At 33.7% G+C, this 22393-nt stretch overlaps 2 protein-coding genes and 1 pseudogene across 2 annotated transcripts; all 3 read right to left on the bottom strand.

Annotated features, from left to right (window-relative positions):
* Positions 1–5084: 5084 nt before the first annotated feature.
* LOC111388382 (non-specific lipid-transfer protein 2-like) lies at positions 5085–5671 on the bottom strand. The gene has a single exon (XM_023013065.1). It carries the CDS (start codon positions 5582–5584, stop codon positions 5300–5302), a length of 285 nt encoding a protein of 94 aa, XP_022868833.1. The 5' UTR covers positions 5585–5671; the 3' UTR covers positions 5085–5299.
* Positions 5672–11506: 5835 nt separating this feature from the next.
* Positions 11507–13611, bottom strand: LOC111388387 (annotated as a pseudogene).
* Positions 13612–14409: 798 nt separating this feature from the next.
* On the bottom strand, positions 14410–17236 carry LOC111388373 (eukaryotic translation initiation factor 5A-2). Its single transcript, XM_023013053.1, has 5 exons — positions 16955–17236; positions 15724–15846; positions 15577–15633; positions 15427–15501; positions 14410–14794 (listed from the first exon to the last, which is right to left on the bottom strand). Exons 1-5 carry the CDS (start codon positions 17075–17077, stop codon positions 14693–14695), a joined length of 480 nt encoding a protein of 159 aa, XP_022868821.1. The 5' UTR covers positions 17078–17236; the 3' UTR covers positions 14410–14692.
* Positions 17237–22393: the final 5157 nt, after the last annotated feature.

Consider the following 22393-nt stretch of genomic DNA (forward strand, 5'->3'; position numbering starts at 1 on the left):
TCTCATATAAAGTGGGTTTCTAACCTTTGAATCCACTATCCATACAAGATAAGATCCAATATGTATAATGTTGACACGTAAACAACACTAAGAGGAATATATTCAAGTGCAATATCTTTTAGCTTAACCACTTTTGAGCTAAGAGATTCAAATCGTATAGGTGAAGCACTTGAACCTTTATAACATTGATCCTCTACCAAAACCACTTTCGTTCACTTACTATTTGATAGTTCGTCTTGGTCACTTTACCAGTCCCCCACATCTATCCCGCATTTGTTCCAACTCATTCAATGCTTAAAATTCAAAATCTTATGCAAGCTAGAACATTGCTACACAAGCAAATCCTGGAGACTTAGTAACATCAAGTCACACCGCTTTTAACTCACATAGCGAGTAGTATCAATAGAAAAAATTGACACTTCAATTTGTAAGTCACAATGACTTTCAAAATTCAATATATTAAGAAAAGACTAATTTGAACTTACTACTCATCTAAAATTAATGTGACCAATGAAAATGTTAACACTATGCTAACCACCAACTAAGTCACATTTGAGAAAAAAAGATCATTTATAACATAACTTAACAATTTAAATGCTCGAATACTAAAATTCACATTTTCTCGTATTCGACTAAGTTCGATTCTGATTTTTATTCTCTAGAGTAGTATGACCTATATAAGGTCTTCTATTACGTGGTTGATGCTCTCTAAAGCATCATGTCCTTCTAGTACATTTAAAATCTTATCATGCCAAATGTTATCGCATTTAGTTTATCACCTTTATTAAGGTTAACTTCTATAGATTTTGATGTCATGATCTATCAAATTTTTAGAGACATGTTATTCTTAATCAATGCACATTTATGCATATATTTAATTTTACATTAATGCAATTTAACATCTACGATAGTTCAACCTTAGGCACAGAGTCGAAAGTTCACCATGTTCCCAATCATCGTCCGCAATACTATCGTTTCACTATCATAAACTTAATTTAATAATGCAAAATTCCATGGGTTCTAAGTAAGAATCACATTAATTCTTCCAATTTCAGAACTCCCACTTAGTTGATGAATCAAATAGTTTTTGGTGAGATTTTCTCTAAATTCTCCAATCACCGAACTATCACTTAACTGACAATCAATAGGTCTAAGTGAGAATCTCACTAATTCTACTGACCTTAGCATTTATAATAATACATGATGTATTCAATTAGATAATTTCATAATATGCAATAAAAATATAAATATGCACATTTATCCAATCATAACATGCATCATGATATAACAAATTAATTCTTTCAGAAGATAACTTCAATTATAATTCAAAAATAAAACTAACATCGTTTAAGTTTTATTTTATAAATTCTCAATCCCATCTAAATCACGGTCGCAACACAGTCCTAATAACTGGGAAGTGATATTAGAATTATTATATTCTACTTGTCATCAAAAACTTATACCCCAAAATATTTACGTGTTCCACAATAGGTCATGTTCCAGATCCATTCATTTATATCGATAAGTATGGAACATTTCAATAAGTTTCATAGCCTTTGATTTTCTAGCATTCCTTCTAAGGATGCTATAAATGTGCACAGATCTAGCCATATTTGATCAAGCACAAAAATTTGAAAACAAGTCACAATAATCACATAATCTAATTAAGGTCTACAAAACTCGTGAATGTATATATAATGCGGTATTTTGAATACTTTCGGAGTATTTTTCATTTAAAAATAAAACACTTCAAAAAAAATAACTCCTATTAGGCAAATACTGCTTAACAAACATTCTCGATTTTTATAAAAAATTTAGAATTTAATCGAGTCTAAAAAAATATTTTTGATTATTTGAAAATTAATTTTAATTGCACATAAAAATCAAGAATATTTGAAGGACCAATTTGTAATTTTCTAAAATTCATTTGAAAAAGTCAAATGGTAATTTTATTTGACATTCCAACTTTTAACCTTTTTTTTTTAATAAAAAAAGGGCATTGAACACCTACTACGCGCCAATCCGCGGCGCTTATTCAATGAAAAAAATTCGTTAATTCGTCTCTCTAATCAATTTTAACGTTTTGAGTTTATCTGTGTGGTCAGATTTCATAATATCAACTTTTTAGATTGTGTCCTGGACCTAAACAGATCCGATCGAGACTAAAAAATGGGAAAAAAGTATTGTTCATCTTTTAAAAAAAAAAACATACATAATTTTCAGATTTTTTTATCAATATTTCGAGGGGCCATAACTTCTTCATCCCAAGGCCAAAATTTATGTTCTTTATATTGTTGGAAAGGTATCAAGGAGATCTATCCAACCATATCAATTGGGCATCATGAAACACAATGTGAAAGAAGTTATCATCTGATGAAGTTTCTAATTTTACAAATTTTTCACTAAAAAAAACAGATTTTCATCTAAACTTTGGGAGGGTATACTTTCTCGTCTCAATTCCAAAATTAATTATCTTTAAATTGTTAGAAAGGTCTCGAGAAGATCTATCCAACCATACCAAATTGACTACATGAAACTTAATGTACAAAAAGTTATCACGTGATGAATTTCAGGATTTTATCAAGTTTCATGCATAAAATTCAGATTATCATCCAAATTTCAAAAACTCACAACTTCTTCGTTTTAAGTCCAAATTTTGAGTTCTTTATGTGGTTGGAAAGCTTATGAGAATACCTTTCTAACCACACTAATCTTACTGCATGAAGATGAACGAACAAATGGCAATAAATTATCAAATGATGCCACTAAATACCACATAAGGTTTCAAAACTTTGCATACAAGATTCATCACCCAATTCTATCATGTGGAATTCAACCTTTCAGCTATGATACCAATGTAGGAATTCACAGCATGCTTTGACATGAATTTCGGGTCAAAAAACTTACTTGAAATAATGAATTCCAAGATCTTTTTGTATGATTGAATCACCTTGCATTCTAAAGTTCCAAAATCTACATTTTCTTGTTCTCCAATGGTGCCAATCATGATCACAATGGAAGGTGATTATTATCCTCAATTTAAGTGCCATTTTTTGTGAGATTTTATGCCAAAAATATGGTTCTAAGGACTTTTTAATTTTGGTGTGAATTTCCATACGAATTTTCACCATTTTTCTCATGTCTTGCATTTTTTCCCTCTTTTCCATAACTTTTATATGAAAGTTTCAAGTGGTTACTTGGAATTTATGGGTTTGAATTCTAAATTCAAATCACTCCCTCCAACCCTTTTAAAATCCTGCAGGTCGGGTTACCCCACATGGACGACCCATTATCCATATTTTCCAACATGGTCATTTAAGAATTCCAACTTGACATCCGTTTGCTATATGTTGTGGAGAAACACGTCATAGTGAATGAGAGAAGTTGAATTGACTTAAGCATGGCTAGTGACAAGTATGTTCCCTTGATAATGTGCATTCTTTTGGTAGCCATTATCCATAAGCATATATTTGATAGTTATCTCTTTTCCGACTATTAATCTTCTCTTGAAAGCTAACTTAATTACACACTTTCTTCAACTTGAGTTTTTGATACTCAAACCTTGTTACTCACTGCCTTCGCAGGCTTAAACCCCAACTTAAAAGGAATTGTTACCATTGTGAAAAATGGTGTGGAACTCCAATAACCTGTATGCACCTTTACGATCAAGTTATCGATTATGACATATCGCTTCAAACTGGATGCATATAGTAAGTTACAAATCCATTGTTGAGTGTGTGAAAATTTTTAATCTCCAAACTTAAAACGTAGGTGCCGTAGCGGAAGATTATAGGAAAGATGAACAATCACAAAATGAGAAAACTCTCAAGGAAAATTTTATTGAATTTCAGAATTGTCACCTCCAAGGACTTACAACGCCTTAAATAGAAAAAAAATCAAGAAAAATTCGAAAAATAGAATAAAAAGATATTTTTCCAAAAATAGAAAAATATGAGATAACTACTAAGATGAAAAATTCTTATCTTCAAGATCATCCTCCAACAAACGGAATATAAATCCGAATTTTATGGAAAAAGATATTGCGAAAACAAAATTTATCATAAATAGCAAAAACACCTAAACGATGGATTTTGTCCAAAATTGACCTTGCGTCAAGGCCAAAGGCACTGAGTTTTATTCATTGGCTCGATTCCAATCGAGTTAGACTAGCAATTCGCCAAAAACGAACAAACTCAAAATTATCATGAAATCAAAAATCACACTTTTATGCCTTGCGACGGTCTCATTTCATCATAAACTATAATCCCTTGTACACTTCATCATAAGGTATCTTGAGAATGTTCTAAAGTTTGATTGAAAATAAATATGAATGAGGTAGAATGTCGCTTACTAGCCAATTCATTCAAACCAGAAGCATGCATCCCTTTGTTCAATTTTTCAAACAATCTACAGTTACCTAATGAACTCAACAAAAACATGAGTGGAGGCCTACGATTTACGGGCACAGTCGGTTGCAGTCGATATGACAAGCAAATGAAGCCCCTAATCAAGATACATCAGTGGTTTGAAATAGATTGTCAGCTCGAAACCGAAATTGTGTCCAACAACAAATAGTTGCCATTGTTCAAGATAGTCTGCAAGGCTACATATTGTTCATATGACCATTACTTTCCTAAATTTGTTAGCATGGAATTCTGGAGGAGAAATTAATTCCAATAAAAGTTTGTTTTGGTTGACTTGTCAAAAGATAGAATTCATCCAGCCAAATTTGCTAGAACACAAGTGACTATTGATTTGTTGAAGAAGATGAGGAGGGGAAGCAATTGCTTGTATAATAGGAATACTGGTAATATTTTTCTCTTGGTTTACTAGAAAGTTTCTACCAAGTTCTTTCAATAGGATATCGAGAGTAGCTCCATTATCTTTGCTGGATAGATTTAATTTGGACATTGTCCGACCAAGCATAAGTGTATTTAATAATCACCTGATTATGGAGAAGATTATGTGAGTAATTAACCGTGGGAGGTTAATATTGCTTGTCTATTTTTGGTATCATCAATTATTACATTCTCCAATGAATTGTAAGGTTGAGAAAATATAGAAAGAACAAATAGAAAATCCCATTTACAAATAGAAAATCCCATTTCAATTTGTCTCGATTATAATAGAAATATTAGTACATTCAGTACAAATCTTGAGCACCCCAGTTCAGTAAGACTGAACCAGTCAATACCTAGACTTATTCGATAGTGCAGCTAGTTAGGTAGACAAACAAAAGTTGCACCGTTATTCTCATTTACTCACTCTTTATGGAAATTGGAAATAAGGGCCTTGAAAATCATTTACATTTGGGCTGAGGAACCCCACAAGTGGAAGCAATTTTCTTTGCATTTGGAGAGTTAACAAACTTCCTTAAATTGGGATCCTTGAGATACTGGCAAAGGCAAGGCTGCTGCTCCTTGATCTTACTGCAGCACAGTTTCGACGGGGGAGTTCCTGACGAGATGGCAGACATGCAAGGGCTGAGTGCAGTTGGGGTGCACGTTGCACTCTCTGAAAATTGTGCTCCACAGACCAGAAGCACAAGTACCATTGAAAACACTGCAACTTTAGATGCCTGCATTTTTTTTTTCTATCTAAAACTTGTGGAATTAGCTCAAAAGGTATGAAGAAAGAGTCAATGGTTTTGTGGTTGAGTGAAAAAGTTTAGTTCTATTTATAGAGAGGTAGAGGAAATGTACAGGAATTTATGTATTGTGTTAGCTGGTAGGTGAGCCACAATTTTTTCTAGAGTTCCATTTTATTGTTATTTGTTATGGGAAATCGGGGCAAGACAAATAACTTTGCTGCTCTCTTCACAATTTTTCAAAGGGGTGGACACTTGAATCGAGATCTTTTCTCATTAAAAAGCTCTAGTCCTTGTTTGGCTACTATTTATAATTGACCAAATCACTTTTATCTACATAATTCGTGGAATTTATAAGTATTACTCACTTATTTACGACTCAAAAACAACTTCCGAACATGTATTTAGTTGCTAAAAAACACGTGGCAGTGTATGATAATTCTAGTGGGATTCTCTAGCAAAAAATTGGATTTTGATATGATTTAATACACGTCAAATAGGGCCAAAAAAAGTATAAAGTAAAATGAATTGAAATCTTGCAGAAACTTTTTGAAATTTGAGGTATGGTGTCGGTTAAATTTGAGTTAAAAGAATACGACTATTTACTTAGGTTGAACCTCAATTTTTAGGGTCCTCACCGTTCCGCCCCTAGAGTTTTGTGAGGAAGGTTAATACGATTATTTACTTAAATTTAGGGATGGTATTCTTTGAAGACGAGAACTAATTGATAGCAAAAATTATTTTGAATTCAACCTTTGGGTATATAATATAAAACTTGTTTGATTATAAAAGAGTTTAAAATAATTTCAATTCACTTGGACGTAATTTCTTATTTGTTTTAAATCACACTTCTTTAAAAAAAAAAAAAAAAAATTTCACAAAATTACTTATCAAATTTTTATGATTGTACACAATGTGAAAGCATTATAATGTCAAATGTGTCCTCTGATGTTCACACATTTGCACACAAGAGATTGGACCGACAAATTGTCGTTTTATATTTTTATTATTCATTTGAATGCTATGCCTTTCGGTGATATTGATATGATACTTTTTTGCAATAATTCTTGTGTATGGTTTGGCAATATGCCACTCTTATCAGTATGGTCAATGTATTTGGAATTTAGGAAATATGGCACTATTCGTTTTTAGTCTATTATTCGAGCACTAAGTTAGTTTCCAACTTTTAAAAATAAGTCGATCTCAAACTTTGAATAAAGTTTCATAATTATTCCTAGCAAGAGGATTAGACTAAATTTTCATTGAATTTTCACTCATCACTCGTAAAAATATGAATCACTTCTAATTTGGACCACTAACCAAAGCTATAAAACAAAATATGAGCATGTTTGAGCCCATTTTTTTTTGGTTAAAATGTATTTTGAGATAGTAAATTGATAAAAAATGTGTAGTTAGAAAATAAAAAAAAAGTGTTAAGTTTGCGTATTATATTATTTTATTGAAGGATATCTGATTGAGAGAGAGGGATAAATGTATTTTAAAAAAATTGAAAATCAAACAAGGGCATAGTATCTTAATGATGTTTGACAAGGGAAGATCACATCATGATTTAATGTAGATTTTGATAATTTTTGTATTTTTAAATTAATTGTGTGCAGCTATAATGATAGTTGAAGGACTAATGGTTGTGGAAAAAATGGTGCAATTTGTCCTTTTGATTTCTGTACAATCATTATGATCCTCGTCACCAAATGTGTAATTGATTGTTTTTGCTCAATGAAATGGTGTAACTATTAAAAATAAACTTAGTGGGTAGTTGTTGGTCTATTTTTATGGTCAAGGAAATGCAAATTCTTTGAACAATTTAAAAATCACACTGTTTTGTATAATATGGAATGATTCGATGAGTATCTATACTCATTTTCCACGTTCTCAATGATTCCTCTTCGAATGAATTATATCATATCATTTTGATCAGTCTGCACATTCACACGATCAAGTTTGGAGTCTAATACTAATACACTATTGTAAGAAAATTAAGGTTACATTCCAAAATGTCGACCTATGAGATGGAGTAGTCTAATCACTTATAAAAATCTATCATCCCCAATGTCAGAAACACATCGAGTTCTACTAAATGAAAATAGCCTTTACACACTAATTTGGTCGGATTAAAGCTCCCTTGTAAGAAACGAAGGACTCCTCTAGCTATATACTTGCCCTTTGGTGAAGGTGAAAAGATCCTATGCAGAAAAAGAACGAGATCTTTGAGTTACGTTATTCTTTCAATAAGCCGTGTACTACACTTTTCTATTATATGGTATTTGAGGTTCATCTTAAAATCTTAACCTAGTTAAAATGAATAACCCAAATCCTTATAAATATACATTGTAATTTCATCATCGTATTAACGAAGAGGGGTATCTGAAGGCCAACTACCAAATTTATGGTGGCAATGTTGATCCATTGAAAGTTCGTGTCAACACTTATCACTAAAGTCTGCTGCCAATATTAAAATAAAAACATTAGAATCATCAAATTTGTCCCATGCTGACTGCCCTTATAAAAGAAACAAGAGAGAAAGGTCCTTTAACTATTAATGTAAAATTGGCCTTTCAAGCAACTATAAGATAGGAGGCTGTATACCACTTGGGGTGCTAAATCGTAAACAAGATTTCTCGTCCTACACATTCAATCAAGGTTCTCGCTGCGAAGATATAATTAAAGAGAGACAAATGGTGCGGGAATGGAAAGAATTGATAGATGTGGATGGACGTGCCAGTTTTTGCATCAATCTTTTTCAAGTCCTTTGTGTAGTTTTCGGTACCATTTTCATCATATTAGTAGTTATCACAACATGCGCAGATGGTGCAGTACCGCAAGACAAAGATGCAGCCACAGATTCGGGCGTCTATGGAAGCACTTGCGAAGCCGGCTGTGGTGCAGGTTGTGGTGGATAACTAGCACCACCCTCGTCCGCCATCAGTCTCTCCTAATGAATCCTCAGAAGAAGAATTCATCCATCTTTACGGAAAAAAGATAGTGAAAATCCAATGAGCCTTTTTGACATAATTAACTGTTTAGTTCATCCAATAGCTGTTTCAGATTGTCCCTTTATATTAAATGCAAACATGCCCTGAATGTGGTAAGTGAGCAACTTCTGTGGGTTATTGGCTAAACACATCACGGCAATTTGTGTGGGAAAATGCTACTCTAGCCATTCAACAAATGAGAAAAAAATTCAACAGTGTTACTATAAAAGTGTCATGTAGTGTCAAACATGTTATGGTCCACGTTCTTCAGCGAATTTAGAGAGAGATGACGATGTATGTAGTGAAAGAATTTTAGCAAAGTTTATTTAAGCCAGAGTACTTGTGGTACAGAGTGCTACCTGTTGGAAAATGACTTGTAAATGACGCTGTTTTGGAATAATTTTGAGTAGGACCGTTCATTTGTTTTGAAAGATCAAAGTAGATTCGTGTTCTCTTCCATGATAACATCGAAATCATATATTTAAGTCAATTGCTTCATAAGTTCCATCTCGTATCTCTTCTTTAGCACCTGAATTGTGGACATAAAATAATTCTACTGCACCCCATAAAGAGCTACATCTCCAATGTTTCCCTTTGGATCAAACTAGCTTCTTTCGAGAGGATAAAATATAATCTGGCCACCTAATAATACTTTTCCTACTTAAACATTGTCATATCTCGTGGGAAAATGATCCCACAAAGAAAAGAATTGTACAGTATGAAATAACATAAAAATAGATTGATTAAAAAAAAAAAAAATGATTATGGGCCTTAGTGTGAATGGCATAATCATATTCAGTGTATGGTCATTGAGTTTGAGTCAATACTAAACAGGAAAAAGTTAAAATCTTATCTGTTTTCTGCAATTTCCATTTACATTTTAAAAACGATAGTTTGTCCACTGCATCTTGCAAGAAGTCATCAAAATTAAATTTGGTCAACATTTTACACAACCAGTTCAACCTTCTTCTAGGTTTTTAATGAGACCCTGGTTCTTCTGTGTTGTTGTTTCCCTTGACGACAGTGTTCCTACTATATGAAGCATAAAGGTATTTGTTTCATGTCAGATGAAACATTGTTTGTGTGTCAATAATTGAGATTCTGGGAAAAAGTTCACTGGTAAAAGAAGAACAAGCTTATTATTTAGACATCTACAACATAAATTCACCTGTTCTTCACAGGAACAGGAATTTAGGAAAGTATATGCCGTTTACTCGCCTGATAATCTGTATCAATGTCTGAAAACGATGAATACTCAGCATATATTCTTTTATCTAGTCTGCAACAAGCCCTATGCATTGCTTTCACAGCCAAACAGCGCCCTTTCTTGCAAGACGTTTTGACACAACACCAAACCATAGACAATGGACAGCACAAACATAAGAGGCATGCACAGGCGAATTCTGTAACTTTGTCACAGCGATTCGACTTGTCTCTGAAGTCTCCCAAAACAGAATCAGACTGCACTAGAACATGATGAGGAGGGAGAGAAATTCTTGAATAAAAGCAACAACTAGAATGCTTTTTCGCCATGCTAGATTTGTAGGTTTAGAACCAAAGCCTTTGTATGCACGAGGGAGATGTATGAATGAAATTTCCTATGGTATGATGAAAATTTAAGGCTGATACTTATGGTTGGGATTATGAGCATATAGCATTGTTATTACATTTTAAACTTTTCCTTAAAAAGGGAGCGTTAAAAGTGTAACTTGAGAGATATTAGAGAAACTCATATTTTTAAACCTTTTTGTTATTTTAAAAGCTGAATCCACATTATGCCAAAGGGGAGGAATTGCATTCCCTTGGCTTTTCAGGTTCTTTAAGGTGCTCATCTTCCTAAAATATTCTCCAAAAGTGCCTCCATTCAAATAGAAAATCACTTTTCTGAAGCATTTAATCACAACCATTGAATGTTTTGCCAATCAATTTGGATACATTAAATGTTTCTCTTTTACTTTGCTAATCAATTTGGATATTTATCTATATTACATAATGAAATACTCCCACACCAAGGTATAAAAAGAGAGATTGTGCTATGTGTACACAAAGCATTACACCCCTCTCACATGGAGGGAGCCCACATATAATAAAATATTTGTGGACTTCCATCCTTGTGAGGGGGTGTAATCTATTGTGTACACCATAAAGTGTAGACAGAATAATCCTAAAAAGAGATTCCAAACCACTCTCATGGGTGTTATCAAGTCCTGCTAAAGCATTTTGTTGATTGCAAGCTCTGACCAGATTTTGAGGTCGTCAGACCAAAAAGTTGCTAACAATATGGTAGGAATTTCAAAAGCATTGGGGAAAATCTTATTCTTGAAATATTACATTTTTCACAGTAGAAAATAAAACTCATTTGTATTATTTTCTCCTGCACTACTCGCTTTTCATGTGTGTTCTCCAGTTTCGTCTTCCGATTCCACAAATCTCTCCTTTTACTTCATTGCAGTAGAGATCATCAACCAATGTCCATGGTTAGCCCATGATTATATCCCTATTGACCATTTGCGTAGATTGCTACAGAATTCCATCAATGATGTAGTCGAAGAGATTACCTAATTTCATCATGTCACATTAACCCCGTCAAGAATTTAGTTCATATATCATGTGAGGCAAAGAGAAGGGACCAAGGATATACATGGACCATGATATCTTAAAACGCTAGTCTTAATCTGGCATATTGGCATTTAATTTTCATAACATGATAATCAGTCTAATTAGAGAGCCTTTGACAACCTATCGACCATCGAGTCATATTCTGCTCAATGATTCCATTTGGTCTCGAGTTTCCTCAACCAAGTCAGATGGACGGATTGAATCAAAGGACACAAAACATGCTCTTCTCTTAAAGATTAGAACTAACATTTTTTCTTGTCTTCAGTTATATTAGAACCGAAAGAAAATTTTCAAGTTAAAATAAGACTTTATGCAATTGCAAAATCTTCACTATAGCTTCCACAATCATAACTTCGCTATATCAATAACATGATTGCATAATGCATATGATGAATCAGTTTTGATCAAATCAATGCCTATACAGAACAATAAGATATGAATCGTAAATTGAGTTCTCGGTTTAGGCAGTTCCACCAAAAAGGCTCAGTTGCAGTCCAAGCCTTGTGCTTTAGTTCTTCAATGCTACAAGGACTCATCATCACTTCATGGCAACTGGCAGGAACTGGTACTATCTTTGGACTTATATTTACCAAACATTTCAGCAACAGTCATGCAACGACAACGGTTCCCAGGATGGATGACATCCCCATAAACAGCCATTTCAATAATGTCAAGCTCCTTGTCTGAAATGCCAAAGAGAAAACATGTCTTAAGATATTTCCTTCGCTAGAAAATAGAAACATCGCTTCCAAGTAGCGAGCAAGCTTCAGGTGTCATTTGGATTTTTTAAGCTTGCTTACTAAATAATGGAATGACTGTGTAGCTCAGCAGACCCTTTAAGCTCCGGGTTTGGTATCATGTGATCCACTCCTATCCCCAGTAAAAAATAATGACAATAAGGAAAAGAACACAAACCCCCTCCAGCAGCGAAAGAGAGAATGGGGGTAAGCTCTTGTCATTCATATGTCAGAGTTCAGAATAGCGATTGATCGTATATTCAAGAGTTAACTCCGATAACATCAGTGGTTAATACTGGCATAATGCTACAGCAATAGTGCCAAAAATACAGCAATCCAGAATTCTTGAACAACAACTACTTATCATGCGAACTAGGTTCGTCAAACAACAGAAGATGTAATTCTCTGGCCACCACATATCTGGAGAATTCTCCAAGATGACATTGAATATATATTTAGGCCTTAGGAGACTAGACTATCCTTGAAAAGACAAATCCAATGAGATTAAGACCAGAAATGTAGTTTCATTTATTTTATTTCCATTTCTTTTGGTATCTAGCCTCAAGAAAAATATCATTTTAGTAATCAGTTCAGTTATGGACATTGCCCAATAGAAGAGACACTATATGATGTGAAAACTTCTAACAATTAGCAATGTTATTTACATAAAGCTTTAATGGATTCTTGAGAAAAAGATCAAATAATCCTAAAATCAGTCTTCAATCTGACTTAAAGAAGCAACACCTAGAAAGCAACCATTCGAGGATACACCAGAACATGAGTCATTTTTATTATGTAGCATTATCAAACATAAATGTTAAGAACCCATAATTTAAAGCATTGACAAGACTAGCTAGAAGAAAACAACATGAAAATCATCGATAGAAAGTTATGAATACCTGTGAAATTGATGTCACAATAGTACCCTTTCAACTCAGCTGTATCAACTTCCTCCTTGTTGGCTTTGAACCTGTTCGCCCTTGTTAGAAGAATCTGGCAATTTTCCGCCACTGATTCCCCACCTGCAGCACCCAACCATTCCTATACATAATTTAATTATCAAATAACTCAAAATTCAATGACAACAAAAGCACAAAACTTTCAACATTACCCGCAAAATCCCAACAAAAGAAATATAGAAAGCATCAACTTCCGGATTTATAGAAATGCTATCTGATGACTACAAGCCCGAAGCAGATTTTTTGGGCGCTCCCTGTCTTTATACGCCTACACCTTGTAATCTAATCTTACAAATAACCCTTGCACTAAAATCCGCACTTGCCGCAAAATAAACAAAACCTTGCTAACTTTTCTACGATAAATCAAAGGAGCTAGTAGCTAAAAAAAAAAACCCAAAAATAACTAGAAAGCATTAAATTCTTTCCTACCAGCTTTTCAAATGCATTTATACAATTGATTGAAATCAAGTCATAAAGCACACACTTTTATACGATGAGAAGAGGAGAAACCTTTTGAAAATGGGACTATATGGAACGCCTGCAGACTCATTTCCTGCAGCATCTTTACGCCAGCGCTATGGGTGGTGGCCAGGAACAATATCTGCATTGGCCCAGCAGCCCTTCGCCTTGGAATCAAAGGCTCTAGGCCTCTCGTTTTCTTTCTCCACACGAGTGCGCCTAGGCGACGAAGAACCTGAGCCTGAGCTCATCTCTCTCGTGTGTACACCAAATTGGAGTTTAGACTTGAGGTTTCGGGTTACAACCCTAGTTTCTATTGGGCAATCAATTACCCATGTTCGAGGCATTCTTTAAAACCTTTTTTTTTTTTTTTTTTTGCAAAATTCATTTTGCAATTATACATTTTTTGATTAAAATAATTTTGCACGTGAATTTAATTATTTTCTCACTTTCTATTCGTACATTCTTTAAAAAATTATATATTACAAAATTTATTCTAAAAAACCAGAGCTCGAATAGAGATTGAAGTAGAAGATAAATGGAACCGCCTTATATAAGTACGGTTCAATTTCAAATCAAACTAGTTTGAGCTGTGCTACATTCAACATAAGATATCCTAATTCAACCTATCGACTCAACTGTAAAAGCATGGCACAACGATGGTGGTTGAGATATACCTATATTTTGCTTTTAACATGTAGAGTCACTTGGTATTAACAACCCAACAAAATTATCCAAATTGGAGATTGAAGTACAGTATGTAACTGGAATCATCATATATTGGTATGGCTCTTGTTTCAGACCAATCTAGTTTGAATATCCCACCCTCGACATAAAAGAGCCTAATTTGGCACTCCATGGCGCAATTATCATTGATGAGGGTGGAACGGGGTGGTGACTTCCCATTCGTCGGTCGCACCGTCCTATACCGAAGTTTTTCTCTGAACAGGGTAGTCTCTGATTCTCAATTCATTTGCATCAGCATAGCCCGACTCTTTAGACCGATCAAAGTCCTCAGTCGTCTAAAGCATTAAACTAATCCAAACGAATGCAAGTAAAGTGAATGTACGACATGACATAGAAGAGTGTCTTTAAGTTTCCAGAGCATAACATTAGATATCCATTGAAGCATATAAAGGTAGATAAGTTTAAAGCCAGTAAAATCCATAGCATACTAGGATGCCAGACACAAGGTTTTTGTCTAAGAATCCAGAGACCCTTACACAGTCGCCAAACAAACTTGGCATAACGGGGTTGAAAATATAAAAGATGGTAAAATAGTTCTATAATATAGCTTTTGGTTGTCATCGTAAAAGCAGTTTGCAGAACGAAAGCCAACTACTTGGGGCCAATATCCTTGAGACCACATATCTGCTCTTCTCCCATTGCAGACATCACACTCACGACCAGGTCCTTCCCCTCAGCAAAACCATCCTTGATCTGCACTCATTATAAGTTGACAAACAACCGATTATTATATGTCAAGTACAAATTGGCCGTCATCAAGAAGGTAAACATGACAATACTGAAACAAATTGGCCATCATCAAGAAGGCAAACATGACAATACTGATAGGGAAACAGGAGAGTGTCGGCACATGCTTTTAATTTTAAAGATGCAACGAACTCACAGTGAATCCCTTCCCATTTCAAATCAACAGTTAAATAGAAAGGTAGTGATTACATGAACTAAGGAGAAAAAAAAACAAATAAGGTAAATCATTGAATTTTCATTCGCAGTCTTTCAGCGCCATGTTAAGGTTTTCCTAACGATCTGATCATTTTAACAGCACAACCAATGAAAATAATTTTCATATGGCAAAACAAAAATTACAGTAGATACCTGCAATCTTGTTCTGTCTTGGCACACATATATCACTAACAAAATACACTTTCCTTGAAATATGATCAAGAACATGTTGGCGGACATTTCTTCTCTTTTTCCCACTCATAACATACTCACGTAGGGTATAATAACAAGAAGCATGCCAATTTATACTGTTGATTTGATTCTGTAAATAAAGAATCTAAGAGAGGCAAATCCTGCAAAAGGGATGGAGCCTTGAAGGGTACCTGGGTTAGAAGGTTGTCATCAGTTGGCAGCCTCAGATCATCCTTGGTGTTGCCATTTTCAGTCAGCAAACTCACCTACCATATATCAAGAACTGAGATAGTAAAGTACACATACACACTCCTAAACATATGTTAAGAGACTAGACATACAAATCCATCCTCAGAAATATCAATAAGCTGGTAGTCAGTACGATTGACATGTGGAACCTGTAAAATTAAAGATAAGAAAGCAGCATAAAAAGGTTGAACCGTGACAAAAAAAGCTAAAATGATTGAGTTCATTAAATACAAACATACATCACAGTTATGGGAAGATGGGACAATATCTTCCAGCTTCTTAGCAGTGAATATATCAATGGCAACAAAGTGGCATTTAGCATGACCATGCTTGCCAGTTTTTGATGTTGAAACTTCAACCACCTGTAAAAAAGAAACACTTACTTTAGACCAGAAAGGCGGAAATTTTAAAAAAATTAAAAAAGGAAGAAGAAGAAGAACCCAGACAACAAAAAATGCAAAATGGCCACTAAAAAAGCAGCTGGACAAGAAAATACTAGATTACCCAAACCACCATATAGTAATTAGATGTAACTTTTTAGTTTATGTGAAAGAGTGAACGAAGGAAAACATTATTCTCATCTCGCTCTCCATACGTGCCCACAGCTGCATTAGCTCCAGAATTCCAACTTAACAGGTGCAAATACTCCACACTCAGCATAGAAAGCCACACCTTAACAACAACTCACTTTCTAGTAACGGCGACTGAAATCACAACAGATCCCATGCAATCTATTCACTCCTCCATCTCCCCCACCTTCCATTGTCTTCTTACTGTCAGTTGCAAAGTACGACTCAACAACACATGTTAATAACCATTTTTATCCATCAAAAACTGAGTCTTAAATATTTCTGACAACATATGTGAAATCAACTTCCCTAATATTTAAACCAATGCGATCAAACATATTTCATTATTCCCGTAAAAGAGCTTTTGAATGAACTAGGTTTTGAAATTAGAATTAGGGAAGACCAAATTAAAAATTCTTGAATTTCTCCACGTATCTGATCCCACACCTATATAAATCAAAAGAAATGTTTACAACAAAAGCTGATCCATATAATCGTATCATACCCCAAAACCAAAGCCAAACGAGCCATTTACCCTTGAGACGAAGGAAAAAAAACAACAACAGCAGCAATAACACAAAGATTTATCATTGTAGTTAGATCCAAGCTCATAGGTTAAAAAAAAAAAAAACCCAAATTCCAACATGTCACAATTTAATCGACACATCCAGAAATCAACAAACAAATTCGTCTGTATCAATTCCAAGAAAAGAAATACACGGAAAAAAATTAAAATAAACACGCACTAATAAATATGCATAACCACTTACATATACATGTAGTTACAATAAGAATGAATTAATATACTCTTAACACTAAAATCAAACCTCGTAGAAATACAAAAGCATCAGGACTGTATTCTTGAAATTTTTAATATGGAATCGCAAGAATCTATATATACCTTGCAAGGGCGGCCTTTGATGACGATGTAACCATTCTTGCGGATGGTTCCAGCTTGCTGTGGGTAGGTCTTGGAGGCTCCGGCATCTGCCTTTGACTCGAAATGGTGCTCCTCGTCCGACATTTTTGTATCTATCTCACAAAACCTTGTATTCTGTTTATTCCAGTGCAATTATGTTTTGGGAATTATTGGAAGTATAAGACAACGTTAGGTTGAGCCGTGTGCATCAGAGATTGTACCTTGGAGTTCTTCTCTCTCTTCTATATTTTTTAATTTTTTGTAAATATATCAGATATATTGAATAGAGAACTTTTTCGAGTCAGTGTCATCTCTTGAATATGATGGATCTCTACTAAGTACAAATGATCTCATTCCCACGATTGATGTGGCAATGTATGTTAGCTATTGGGATAAAAGTATAGAGTAATTATAGTAGCCGTCCTATGTGACGGTTTGTTATTTGATACATTAATTTTATGTAATTTTATTATTTCAAATAACATGCTAATGTCAAACGAACACATATGATGACTTTGTAGTCGTTGACTATGAATAATATTATTTTAAAAAAATAAATAAATTGCTAATGTGGTAACTGTTAGTTTTTGATACCCCATGTAAACGTCAGGATATGATTTCACGGGCATCAACCAATGGTGAATTAATTACTAACAATCAAGTCCAAAGGTGTAGCTCAAAAAATTCATGCTACTCATTGCCTATATATATCATCTTTTGGATTACTTTGAATCTTAGTCCATTTAACCTTATTATTGATCGAACTAACGCCTAGCCTAATTCTACATATATGTTGTTTCTACCCTAGCCATTTAAATGCATGCTTTGTGTGAGAAAAAGAAGAAAACATGGCTATTTTTCCCCTGAAAACCGACTCACGCAAAAATTGTTAGCTGCGCTTGGCAGCGAGCAAGAAGAAATTCAAAGGCTTCTACTGACAGTCCGTTCCTGACATAATTTCTAACATTTTGGTGTTTTTAATTTTTGTTTCGGGTGTTATACAGTGGAATTTGGACGTATTTGTTCTTCGTACGATCAGGGTCTGATCGTGGTTGATTGGTTACTGCAGTTGCTGTAAACTTTAGGATAAATAGTAGTGGTCCTAAAGTGATGAATTCATATCTCTCATAATTTTTAGACAAAAATTGGACCATTATGATATTGACTTATTTCAATTTAAATTTTGATATTAACTCGTCATTGTATGGGATGATATTAGGATTAGGGTTATCATGTGGAGTAACCATTGTTTGTACTAAAAATTTAGGAATTATTTGTTCTATTTGAAGTGTTTAATTTGACTATAAGTTGGTAATTGATTTTGTACTCTAATTGTCGTCCAGCCACTATGCGATATTGCATTACGTGAGAATTTGAATTTTTGTTGATATACTTTCGTGTTGCATTGATTATTTTGTTAGAACACCTAGATTTGACTCGTTTGAACATTCCCTTGATACTGAGATCTCGAATCTCACGAAACATTTGGAATTTAGAACGGTGTATACTACGGCCTTAGGATTACTTTGTGTGACCTTGTTGTGGATTTTAGTTGTTATGTCTTTTTCAAATGTCTTCACATTTCAAAATTGGAATTTTTAATGGAAAGGAAAATTGTTTAATTTGGTAACAAAAGATGAAGGGAATTTTAGTTCAACAAAAAGTTTAAAAAGTCATAGATAGTAAATTTCTTGCAAATTTGATAGAAACACAAAAGAATAATAATGTTATTTGCAGTTACTTATTACCGCAGTAGCCTTACGTGGCACACATGTAGTGATTAGTAATTAAATTTACATAACAAGAAAAAATTATCACATTAATACATCAAATTACAAACCATCGTGTAGGATGCCACGTAGAGCGACTACCGCAATGAGCAACTATGAATAGCATTACTCAAAAAAAAAATATGATGAACTTGTTTACACTTCAATTATTTTATTTCAGTCTAATACTATTTTGAGAAAAGTTGAAAATTTTGATTCTATAAAAGAACTTTGACAAAAGATGAAGGACTTATGCTTAAATCTACTCTTAATAAATTGTAATTGTTTGAAAGATTTTTCGATTTTAAAATGAATCTTCAAAGGATGTTGATGATAATCTGGATATTTTCAACAAACTTATTCAAGATATTGTTAACTATAATGAGAAGATGTCTGAAACGTATAAGGTCATTATTTTGCTTAATTATATGTCGGATTATATAATACCCGATATTATCATAGATTCCTTTAAAAGTAAGGAAATGAAGATTAAGGTTGAAAGGAGAATAAGAGGATTGGTGAGTTAAATATGATGATGAGTAAAATAAAGTTTAAACAAATGAATTTGGATAGAGCCCCAGATAATAAAGATTTGAGTAGTTACTCGAGTGATGAAGGTGATATGCAGAAGGGCAATGGTTGGGACAAGTCCATTGGCATACGGTGTTACAATTGTGGTAAAGTTGAGAGCTTTATTGAGAACTATTCCAGGAAGAAGGATAAACAGAATGTTAAAATGAGAGGTGAGGCGAATGTGGCTATAGGATCAAGTGATGACTCGAGTAAGATTTATTGTGAATAAACCTAGTATTGCATATGCATCTATGTATAATCATTTTAGCATGTGTGTGATTATTTAATTCTATTGCATGATTATATGTTGCATTTTGAAGCTATTTAATTACTTATTGTAATTGTTTGCATGCTAATGGGTTGGAATGCATTAGCAAAATGTGTGTTGAGTGTCTATTGATGAGGTGGAGTATAGATGTATATGAGTACATTGGTGGTATGTATCGGGGATGTATAGTGTAACATTTTGGATCACGAGTGGAGATGTAATTAAATGTTGAAATCCTTTATCTGTAAAGACCCTAATAAGATGGAGTGTGAGAGGGGCACTTATATCACTTCTATTAGGTGAAGGCTCATTATCTACTTAAGTTGGGAGAAATGATGTGGTGATAGAGGATTGTCTTGAAGATTGAGGATATATTGTGATTTACCAGTTAACAGAATAAAATGATCGGTCTAGTGAGTATGGCGGGCGATAAGAGGAGATATATATTCTCAAAGTGTGAGCAACACAAAATGAGATAGGACAAGTGTAGTGAGATCTTTTCGTAAGGTCATCTATTTCTTGCATGTGTTTTAACCATTTGATTGATTAAATTGGTATTAATATTTTGTTCTGTGTGAATGTGGTTTTTGAAAAGATTTGTAGGTTATCTTATATTATATCTTCATCGCATGATTCTATGCTCTTAATTGTTCACTATGATTATCTGATTCTACTTGGGTATTTGTTTGTGACCTTTGCCCCGTGAACATGTGGAGCTGGTATGATATGTGTTTCGAGTCTGAAACACTAAGTAAGGTATGTGATTCCAATTTTATTGGTTATGGAAATATTAACTTTATATTTTGATTGCTTGCAAGTTGATTGGGGATCAAGGTAGAGATTTGTTGGGTTTTAATACCCAATAAATTTCAGAGTTATGATATAAATGTCGGAATATAATTCCATAAACCTTGATCAATGGAGAATTAATTATTAACAACCAAGTCCAAAGCCGCGACCTGATAAAAACATCGACCGTTGGAAGTAGCTTAAGAAATTAATGCTACACATGACCCATATATATTACCTCTTAGATGACTTTAAATATTGACCCATATAACCTTATTATTGGTTCAACTAAAGCCTAACTTAACCTTATATGTATGTTGTTTCTATCCTAGCCATTTAAATGTATGATTTGTGTGGGAAAAAGAAGAAAATTGGCTATTTTTTACTTGCAAAATCGGATGCCCATTGAGAGAGACAAAACTGATGGCTTTCTTAGTGTTATTGACCTCTTTGATTGCTTTCTTCTTGTACTTTTGTGGTCTACAAATCATTACCATTATCTTGTCTTTTGCAGGTGAGATTGAGAAGCAACCAAGATAAATATATTGATTGTGGATTTGAGTCGTTAGGATTAGTTAGTAGGTAAGAAAGATAATGTGAAATTGAGCTAGAAAATCACCAATTTGACGATCCTTGACGCGAGCTTCCACAACAGTAACGCCATAAGCGATCAACATTATATCTCCTGCCCACTGTAAAAGATCAACTCTGTTCTTATAAGGTGGTGGAAGTGTAAAAGAGTGATGGGCCCAAATAGATTGAGCTAATGATTTAAATCCCGATTTTAATTTAAATCAAAGTCAATAATTAATTTAAATCGCATATTTAATAAGTCGCACAATTTTCAATCATTATTTTATCAACTTTCATCAAAATCTGCTAAAAATTACTTTTAATCCTTACCAAGCAGGGATGTTTGTGTACATTATAATATTTACGTATATGATTGTTAAGGACTCATTTTTGTTACCCATGCCTATTGGGGACATGCTTTTTTTGTACATTTTTTAACTATGAATTTATCTACATGATTGTTTCTTTTCAACATAGGGTGTTGATGTGTGCGTTTAAGTTTTAGAGATACTAGGTCTAGTGGTCTATCTTTTTAGAGTAATGCTATAAGTACAGAAAAATCAACAAGAATTTTATAGAAATAACACTTGATGAGTTTCCATTGAAAGATAAAAAAAGAAAAAAAAAAAAAAAAGGGCCAATAGGGTGCTAATACGACACCACCCTGTCAAAAGCTTGCTTTTTTACATCTTCGAATCGTTAGGTTCACCTAGACCTAGAAAGAGCTTAGACCAATGACTAGCCTTGGCGTGTAATGAGTTGGCTAGCCTTAACCCGCATGCCGATCTAGTATTTTAATAAAGGTTGGCTATTAGTGTAATTTTTGTAAAACAAAATAGAAAGATAAAAAAAATTGTCAAGGCATATTAACTTCTTGAAACTGTTAATAAAGGAATTAATATGCCTTTTATTAGGTTCCAAAGCAAATTTACTTTGTTATTAATTGTGGATTAACGTCTTGCCATTAAGTGTCATTGGCATAAATTCGTTTTTTAAGTAACTATCTGATTTCAATATATAAATATATTTTAGAAATAATGTGAAGAATACAGTAAAACACTATAAAATAATACTTTTAGAATTAAGAGGAAAAAATCTTATTCTAGAGGGATTATGAATTTATTAATAAATATTTTTCTTTAATTTGAAAAGTATTTTTTATCTTCTATTATTCGTTTTAATCAAAATATGTGTGACTTATAAATAAATAAAGAGACGATTAATATAGACTCAAAAGTTAATATGTGAGTACTGTTGACACACTAAAAGTGCAGCCCAAATCAAATAGTCTAAAGAGTGAAGTCCAATTGGGGAATCCAGGATAAAGGTCCAAACATGATTATTGATGAATTCGGTGGAAGCCCACGAACACGATAACATCATCGCTCAAACTTGCAAAACGCCCAAAATCTGAGCGAATGGAGTACCTTACGGTCGCCCAGAGCGATA

Source organism: Olea europaea, unplaced genomic scaffold, assembly GCF_002742605.1.
Source record: "Olea europaea var. sylvestris unplaced genomic scaffold, O_europaea_v1 scaffold489, whole genome shotgun sequence".
Taxonomy (NCBI): Eukaryota; Viridiplantae; Streptophyta; class Magnoliopsida; order Lamiales; family Oleaceae; genus Olea; species Olea europaea.

Excerpts from the sequence above, each read along its gene's own strand:
- LOC111388382 (XM_023013065.1), bottom strand. The coding sequence starts at position 5,584 with ATGCAGGCATCTAAAGTTGCAGTGTTTTCAATGGTACTTGTGCTTCTG.
- LOC111388373 (XM_023013053.1), bottom strand. The coding sequence starts at position 17,077 with ATGTCGGACGAGGAGCACCATTTCGAGTCAAAGGCAGATGCCGGAGCC. Across the intron at positions 15,634-15,723 it reads CATCTTCCCATAACTGTGAT|GTTCCACATGTCAATCGTAC; the intron begins GTATGTTTGTAT and ends TTAATTTTACAG. Across the intron at positions 15,502-15,576 it reads ATATTTCTGAGGATGGATTT|GTGAGTTTGCTGACTGAAAA; the intron begins GTATGTCTAGTC and ends GATATATGGTAG.